Raw genomic sequence first — 9,308 nt, forward strand, 5'->3', positions numbered from 1 at the left:
GTACTGGGTCCAGTAACTTATATGGTTGATGTAAATGGAAACTGTGTAAAGCGACATGTTAATCAGATGTTGGGTAGTACACGTATGTGTAACAGTGAGTTTGTTGAACCATGCCTGGTTCCGGACGGAGGACATTGGAACACTGAGGAAATTGACATGGACATTGCAAAGGACAATGAAACTGTTAATTCAACAAGAACGGAGACTGCATTGTTGGCCGATAACGCCATAGGATCGCCATCTACTTCAGTAGAAGTCAATGAAAGACTTTCTGAACAAACTCGTCCTGTGCGTAGCAGGCGTGCTCCACAGAGGTTGAATTTATAAAAGAAAAAGAAAAACCTGTTTTGAAATTGTATGTAACATACATAAAGGTAATCTGTGTTTGTAATACAATATGGTTAAAGTGTTAAGGTTATGAGAAGAAATAAGCTTACAGGGGAGGAGCTGTGGTGTCGTACACCAAAGTAAAATAATATGGTAACCAAGTAATGATATGTCAGTTATCAGACTTAAACATGTTATTGGTTCACGGTTATGTTAAGGTGTCTGATTGGAGCAACTAGGGGACGTTCCGCCTCTGTCAACCGGATATAAAAAGGAAGTCTAGAAAGCACGAGGTGTGTTCCGGTGGTTAGAAAATGGCCACACGTGTTGTTAACTGCTGTGTACAATAAAATATCTTTGTGCTGACGATATTGTTTCTCGCCGTGTTCTATCCGGTAACTTCTTAAGAGGGACTGTTCTCTCAGACACAACAGTTTTGGCGACGAGGATGGGATTGTTACGGAAAAGACAGAGTTATGAGTAACTCCGATGAGGCAGAAGACAGAGTCAGCACGTTAGAGGACGACTACGGACAGTCAGTAAAAATGGCTTTTGGTAAGCCCGAGGATTTCCACTTTGATGAAAGTGAGGAACAGTTTGACGCCTATTTAGAAAGGCTAGAACAGTATTTCGCAGCTAATGGTTTGAAAGATACTGATGAAAAAACGAAGGCAGTTTTCTTAACGATTGTGGGGAAAAGGACTCACAGTTTGTTGATGGACTTATGCACACCCGGAAAACCATTGCAAAAGACTTGCACCGAGCTGATCGAGCTGCTAAAGAATCACTTTGTTCCACGGACAAATTTTATTGCTGAAAGATGCAAATTCCACTCGAGGAATCAACAGGAAGGCGAAACAATCAGTGAGTACGTTGCACATCTGAGAAAATTGTCAGGTACGTGCAAGTTTGGACAGTTTTTAGATGAAGCCTTACGCGATAGATTCGTGTGTGGGGTGAAAAGTGCGGAGCTGAGAGTTCGTCTGTTGAATGCTGCACATTCTAAAGATTTGACCCTGGCACTTGCAATAGAGATGGGCCTGGCCTATGAAGTGACGTGCAGGAGCTCGCAACAGTTCGCGCCAAGGACGTACAAGACACATGTCATGGAAAAGAAGGGCTCCGTAAACCGGATATAAAAAGGAAGTCTAGAAAGCACGAGGTGTGTTCCGGTGGTTAGAAAATGGCCACACGTGTTGTTAACTGCTGTGTACAATAAAATATCTTTGTGCTGACGATATTGTTTCTCGCCGTGTTCTATCCGGTAACTTCTTAAGAGGGACTGTTCTCTCAGACACAACAAGGATGAAGTTCTACTTTTGACGTTACAGTTACATTTTGCAGGTCCATACTTAATACACACAAATAAACTTACCACTAATAAACATCCATTTTCAATCTCTGAACAATTGGTTGTTCCTCAAAATCTGTATCTTCATCTGATTCAGGCTCAAACATATAAGGTTGGATGCCTAATCCTTCCATTGTTCATGCCGGACATTATTGTTCTGTTTGCTGTGTGAGCAACTGACATGAGCCACGTTGTGAAATAACCAATCAGAGCAGAGCTCAACATTATTATTCATGACCCTTCCAAATAAGGCAATAACATACCTTTTCTGTCATGGCTCTGCCTCTATTAGTCATGTTTTTCTTGGTCCTGTGGCAGAGCCATGACAAAGCTTTTGGTTATGTGTGGAGAGAAACATATTATTGCCCTTTTGACAATAATATGCGTTCTCTCCAGTGTCTCGTCATTGGCCCCGCCCTATCTCGTTTCCTGTATTGTTTCCCGGCCGTGTCTGATTACCCTCACCTGCCCTGTGTCGTTATCCTTCATTTGTCTTTCCTATTTAATGCCCTCTTGTTTCATTGTCCTGTGCTCTTGCGTTGTGGATGCATGTGTACCGTGTTCGTGTGCTCCTTGTCTCTTTAAATCCAGCCTTGTGTTTTGATGTTTTGACGTTTGGTCATGTTAGTTCTTGTTATTTTGGTCCTGCTGTTTTTGCCCCCTCGTGGGAAGTACTTTTGTTTCTGTTTTTATATTTAGTTCGGTCTTCGTTACCCCATTGTGGGTTTTTGTTTTGTGTTTATTTGTTATTAATAAATATGTGTTTAACCCCTTCACCACCGTCTGCCTGCATTTGGGTTCTTTCCTGCCGTTCGTGACACTTTTCATTCTAGGGACAAATCCTAGTGTTGTAAATGGACATGTAAAACCGTTTCTGGATAATTTTTGCACTTAATAAAGCCACATACCTTCTATGTAGATATTAGAGAACAATTTATCATATTATTTCAATACTTAATGGCACCTTTAACTTTTTATATGGTATTTTTTATACAAAAAATATAATGGTTATATATTCATTTTATAAAAGAAATTACCCTGCAAGATGCACTTTAACATTTCTTCCATCTTTTACATTAAATTACAAATTGACCTATAAATTAACATGGCAACATAGAAGGCTGCAAAACACCTTAAAGGTCTCATGAACTGGGCTTGTTTACTGTTGTATGAGGTCTACATATGACGTTCGCGTGGTTTTTACATTAAAAAATATCAAAATCAATAAGCAATAGGCTATTTTCTACCCGGGTTTTGAGGCCGGTGTTTTGTCGAAGTCTGTTACCCCTGTTTCCTCAGCGTTGTTTCTCATAGCGCCTGCTACGCAAACAGCGTGCAGAGGGCGGGCACGTGCACGTTCTACTGGTGTTTTTCAATTATTTTGTAGATCAACGCAAAATGTTGAAAAGCAATATAAAATACGTTTAAATTAAATAAGGATGAATTTAAATACATTGTAAAATGGTTATTTATGTGTATGGTGAAGATAAAAGAGGAGTATAGCATACAAATACGATTCTGAACGCATACGTTTCTGAACGAATGAATCGCTTTGAATGAATCGGTTGACTGAATGGATCAGTAACTGACTTACTATATGATACCTGCCTCCACCTACTGGCGGTTCCTTTCCATTGAGAAACAACATTGCATATTTCAATTGTCTATCGAAAATATTTCAATCGAAATGGCAGGGTGCATGTTTTTGACACTTAGGGTTAGTGTCACAGCCAATTTAGCATAACAAATGTTACAATAATACTGTATATATACATTTCTCATCATTGGGAAAAGGGAATGCATTTCGTCAGCTATTTTTTTCACCATCGAATTCTGTGTCCTCCTTGTCTTTTACTCTAACTGTCATGGTTCTGCCCCATCTTGTCTTGCTTTTCTAGATCTAGTGGCAGAACTATGACAGAACCTCTTGTTTCAAGTGGCGAGGGGCATTTTGGCACTGATTGCCTTCCATACTCTCCAGGTCTCTCATTGTTCCTGCCCTCTTGTTTCCTCGTTAGTGATAATTATTAGTTCATGCCCCGCACCTGTCCCCTCTTGATTTTGATCCCTTATAATGCCCTTGTGTATTCTGTCCTGTGCTGGTTCATTGTATTCTCACTTGTTTCATGTGGGTGAGTCCTTGGCTTGTTAGTGTAGTGGTTATTTTTTTGTCCTGTCTAGTTTAGTTAGTCTATGTTCCTGTTTATCTGTCATGTTTATATCTTGTTATTTTACCCCCTCGTGGGTTTTTGTTTTGTTTATTATTTAAGTTTTGTTAACCCCTTACCCGCTGTCTGCACCTGGGTCCTCTGTCCGTGTCTCACCTCCACGTTCATGACACTAGCATGTTGTAATGTTTACTTAAACTGATGTAGGTGAAGCTCCTCCCACAACTGGAACAGAAACAGCTACTTTAAAGCTGTTGATCAAATCAACATTTCTCATCATTGGTGTAAAGGAACGCATTTGGACAGCTATATTTTTAATCGAATTCTGTTTCCTCCTTGTTTTTTATTCTAACATGTCTTTGTAACGCAAAATGAAAATTATATACAATCTGCATAAATATATTTGTGTTTTCCGTTTGTCGACACCTGGGGCCTGTACCATGAATGTTGCTGAACAAACTCAGGGTTACAGGATTAGTTTTGGGTTAACAAAACCAAACCAACGTGATCAAGCTTTGTTGGTACCATGAAGCAGCTAATGGAGTTTCTTTGTCAACTCGAGCTTTGATCCTGAAGCTAAGATTAGTTCGAGCGCGTGTGCACATGAACGAGTGACGTCGGCATCGCAAAACCAATCGCGTTCAACATGGATAGAGCGAGTTCTGTATGTTTCTTAGGAAATAATTATGTGCAAATATTAGTAACACAAAAATGTATTTCAGCCACGGAGTAATACTGTTTCTGCTGTCTACGCAAGAGAGAAGTATTTCAGAAATACTGCTGATCGAGTTAATGCGCATGTTAAAAGACTCTATAGAACACACATTTACTGTAGTATACTATAGTAAGGTAAATATTACAGTAATGTAATATGATGTATGTGTATAATGTGTGCGTGTGCCCCCACAGTGGATGAAAATATCCTGCCTTATATTAGTTATCATTTATTTTACCTTTATTAATGAGGATGAAGCACATGTTGAAGAGAAACTATCTGTGCACTCTGACAGAGTTAAAGAGGGCAATGTACTGTAGGCTTCTATTTAAAATGGCACACGTGTGAATGTGAGCATTATATTTTACGTTACTGGTGTCTCTGTTATTGTAGGACATTTCACAACCTTCCCCAGAAACTGAAGTGTCTACCTCCATAGGTTACAGAAGAAATGTGAACAAAATACACTAGAGAAGCTGATTCTTAAATAAAGAAAGCTAAATAAAAAAATGCCAGTATGTGAACTTAGTAGTCAGTTGAATTATACATTTAAAAATCTGATGGTCATCTCAATCCTGACTCTGGTTTGACACAGAACCTGAAGGGGTTCTGTGGTCAGGATAGCAAAAACCTCTGGCATAGGAACCCCTGTCTCCCACCAACAGGCTATCAAACAGTCCTGTCATAGAACAAAGAAGAGAAGATTGTAAGCAGTGGAGGCTGGTGCTAAAAATATTTGGGGGGGCGCAAACAACAACTGTCAGTAATGCAGGACTATAAATAGCCATTAATCAGGTGATGTATCATTATTACAGTCAATGTTAATACATGCAAATAAATGTACTATGAATCAGTGAATTTGAATTGAATGTGGGTTTATTATCAGTAATGAAGTAATCAAGGTAATCATTCAAAAAAAACACAACACACTATAGTTACCTAATCATTGGCCATTAACACTATTTGAAAATAAATTTTGCTCTCCTTTCTTTCTGACTTGCAAATTTCTCAATGACCTTCTGGTTAAAGTCAATGATCTCAGTCACCATTCTCTTCTCCATTGACAGCATGGCCAATGCATTTAGTCTCTCCTGGGTCATGCTATTTCTCAGAAAAGTCTTAACTCTTTTCAAAGTTGAGAAACACCTCTCAGCCTCTGCTGTGGTCATGGGTGTGGTGATGAGGATCTTTAGGAGAGTGACAGTCTCTGAAAAGACTTCTTCAAGATTGTTCTCCTTAAACAGCTGCAGTAGGTCCACAGCACCACAACAGGTTCTGAACTCTTCCTTGCAGTAGATGAGACTAAGCTCTGTCTTTAGCTTACTCCCATTGAGCACTGGATAGGCCTTCAAAGTCCTACTCAGTGCATCTTCAGGAAACGCCACTGTGTACTGTTCAAACCTGTCTGCTTGCAGCAGGGTGGCACTAACGAGGTGGCTTGTGAAGCAGAACCGTTCCATGGTGTGTTGGAGTATGGTGTCACAGACCTACAGAGTGAAGGACAAAAACAAAAATGATGTAGTGATGACAAAATGTCAATTTCAACTGCAACATGATCAGTTGTAAGTCATAGAGAGACGGAGACCAGTTTCAGTGTTTGAATCCCTGATTTATCCAAACTTCATACATATGGACTAGACAAACATGCCAAGTTTCATGAACTTCTGATGCTTAGGGCGCTAATAGCATTTTTTTATTATCAGCCATTTTCATATCAATCAGATAAAAAGGGCACACCACTAGAGGAAACCTAAGAATAACAAATCTATTTAGATCACTATTTAAAGACTATGAAAATGGTTAAATAGATTGACTTGTAGTAAAATATGCATTGCAAATAAATGTAGTATAGTTTCATAAAGTTTAATAAAGCCCAATATCAAAGGATCTACTCTTTGCTACAATATTTAAGCAAAAAAATTATAAACTCAAAGACATGAGAACACATTTAGTACCCAAAGAGGGTAAATGAAACCATGCCGTTTAACTTGTTGTTAATATTTACTTTCTTTTTGATAGCTTCCTTTGATAGCTTTTCTATGAAAAACTGCAGAGTAACAAGGACTACAATAAACTTACCTCTGTTGCAATCCGTTCATGGACGTCTGGACTAAGCAACCGCCGCCTCTTTGGTTGAGAAGCTCCTTCACTGCTTTGGTTAACCAGAGAATGGAGAGAATTTCTGCAAAGGATTAAGAAAATGTATGACTAATAACAATAATAATGATAACAAATTCAAAAGAAGGAATACAGCTGCTACCTGATCTTCTGTATGTCCTGCTGGAACTGCTGGATGCTCCCCTTAATGTGGACTGAATCTATGTCCTTCTTCTGGAGTTTGGCATAGAGGATGTCCACGTGTGGCATGATGTTGTGGAAAAGTTGCAGAAAAAAATTAAAATCCTGATCCTCCAGCAGCATGGCAAAGCCTCCTGCCTCTCTGGTGGTAACAGGGTCAAAGTCACCTGAGTCTCGAATAGTTTCAAAACAGCGAATGAGGCCCTCTCTGTGCTCAAACACTGTATTGATGGCACGGCTGTGGAAGTTCCATCTAACACTGCTTGATGTTGGTAGTCTATGGGCAACTACTTTATCAAGAACATCTGTGCGCTTGGGTGATCTTGAAAAAAAGCTGGCAAATCCTCCAAGGTTAGAAAAAAAAATTCTAACTTTGGGTATGTGAGAAGTGGCCTTTTGCATTATTAGATTGAGCTGATGAGCATAGCAGTGGATGTAATGGGCATTTGGGTACACATCTTGAATCTTCCTTTGAACACCTGCAGTGGCACCTCTCATCACGCTGGCTCCATCATACGCTTGGGAGATGAGTTTACTCTTCTGATCCTCTGGAAGGATGACAGTAAGATGCTCTTTTAGTGCTGTAGCGATGGAATCAGCTGTAGTTGAATGCAGATGAATAAAAGCAAAAAACCTCTCCTGTACGTTGCTTTTGCCATCAATGTAGCGCAGCACAAGCACAAGTTGGCACTGTGTGGCAATATCGGTGGTCTCGTCGGCCTGGATTGATAGAAAATCGCTGTTTTGTGCTTCTTGGATTATGTGTTCCCTCATAACAGACAACATACAGTCCAACAGCTCGTTCTGCACGGTTTTCGAAGTTCCCTTAAACACAGAGGCATTCTCGAGGTGCTCTTTCAAAACTCCATCAAGAGAAGCAACAAAGTCGACCAAGCCACGGAATATCCCGGGTTATCTGAGCTCTCGCTCTCATTGTGGCCACGCAAAGCCAGCTCAAATGCGCCACAAAATTTTACACAGTCTATTATTCTAGACAGGATGTGTCGATTTTTTGTGACCTCTTCATTGTGCCTTCTAATGCCAATCCTGTAGCCTTCATCTAGCTGTTCAGCAATGCTAAGCTTCCCAAAAAACTGGAGCCTCATAGCGTTGTCAAGATGGCTGCGGCTACTTTCATGTCGCTTGCACTTATCAGAGAGATGTTTTAAATCGCAAACCCCTGTTGTTGTCCACAACGTTTCGGTGCCAAGACTTTGAAACAGCAAACAGGGAAAACAATAAAAGGCATGACTTACATCGCATCCAGCTAGCCAACTCCGTTTTCCATAAGAAGTGCCGGAAAAGCACCGAGTGTAAGATCGACCGCGATCACTTGACTGCTGCTGAATTTGCAAGTTGGGTCGATCTGGTCCAAGCTCCTTGATCCGTTTTTTTTCTTCATCTGAACGCCTTTGGAACGGGTATTCTTGTAAAGATAAAACCGAATTTTCTTTCATCTCGAGATAATTTCGCTTGCTTCCACGTTAATCAGTACCTGTCAGTCAAATGACAATCTGCTGAGCGGTAATGAGAGGCGTTAAGAACGGTCCAATCACATGAGGCCCAAAATATAAAAACAATATTGATTCGCTTACAACAAAAGTGGGAGGGTTTGGGGCGCAGAGTGCTGCGCCCCAAGGACGATTTGAAACAAGCCAATTAGAGCTCAGCCTCAAATCACATGCTTTTCAAAAATGTTCGTGCCTACATACACACTCGTTTGTCCGGCGCCCCGCACACGTATGAACAAAATACAATTTTGATTTTTTAATAAATGATAATATGACTAACGGTGGAATAGTACGACTACATTATTTTATTACGTTATTAATTTGCGATATATATTAAACTTATTGTTGGCATATTAAAGTAGCTTTCTTCTCTGGATAACTTTAAGGGGGCGGCGCCCCAGCGCCCTCTATTGACCGGCCGTATGAAATTGAATTTTGGTCACATATTTCATTCATTTAAAGGGTTTTGTACGGTTCCCCATTTACTTTACCTTCCTTAAAGCACTGACACAACACAGATGCATTAGGGAATTAAAGTATTAAAAACTTCTTAAGCCGTGTTCAGACCTGACTTTTTTTTCGAAGCTGCTAGCGTCTGTTTTACATTATAATCCTATGGAGTAAATTGTGTTTTCAAAAAACGTCCTGAGCGCTTTTTTAAACGCCAGCGGCGGCGTCTTTTTCTGCAGCTCAGGGCGACTTTTTAAATTGACAAAAGTTAAACTTTTCTGAAAAAAACGCCCTACGTCAAGCTCCTTTTCACAGCTAACCAATGACGAGTGAGTAGCGAGACCTGTCGTTTCCATAACAACATGCGAGGAAGGTGATTGGTTGAGCAGAACTGGCTATGTCTGATGGCAGGAAAGCAGAAGTATTAGCAGAGACATTTGTGAAAGTGCACAGTAATGCTAACATTTCAAATGACATGATGAAAATAA

General features: G+C 40.1%; 1 protein-coding gene across 1 annotated transcript; it reads right to left on the reverse strand.

Moving 5' to 3' along the window:
* Window positions 1–5,286: 5,286 nt before the first annotated feature.
* On the reverse strand, window positions 5,287–8,633 carry LOC130556860 (zinc finger MYM-type protein 1-like). Its single transcript, XM_057338179.1, has 3 exons — window positions 6,822–8,633; window positions 6,641–6,743; window positions 5,287–6,048 (listed from the first exon to the last, which is right to left on the reverse strand). The coding sequence occupies exons 1-3, from the start codon at window positions 7,643–7,645 to the stop codon at window positions 5,521–5,523; spliced, it is 1,455 nt and encodes a 484-aa protein (XP_057194162.1). The 5' UTR covers window positions 7,646–8,633; the 3' UTR covers window positions 5,287–5,520.
* Between the last annotated feature and the right edge of the window lie 675 nt (window positions 8,634–9,308).

This window comes from Triplophysa rosa, linkage group LG7 (genome assembly GCF_024868665.1).
Source record: "Triplophysa rosa linkage group LG7, Trosa_1v2, whole genome shotgun sequence".
Taxonomy (NCBI): domain Eukaryota; kingdom Metazoa; phylum Chordata; class Actinopteri; order Cypriniformes; family Nemacheilidae; genus Triplophysa; species Triplophysa rosa.

Excerpts from the sequence above, each read along its gene's own strand:
- LOC130556860 (XM_057338179.1), bottom strand. The coding sequence starts at position 7,645 with ATGTTGTCTGTTATGAGGGAACACATAATCCAAGAAGCACAAAACAGC. Across the intron at positions 6,744-6,821 it reads CAGGACATACAGAAGATCAG|AAATTCTCTCCATTCTCTGG; the intron begins GTAGCAGCTGTA and ends AATCCTTTGCAG. Across the intron at positions 6,049-6,640 it reads ATGAACGGATTGCAACAGAG|GTCTGTGACACCATACTCCA; the intron begins GTAAGTTTATTG and ends TTCACTCTGTAG.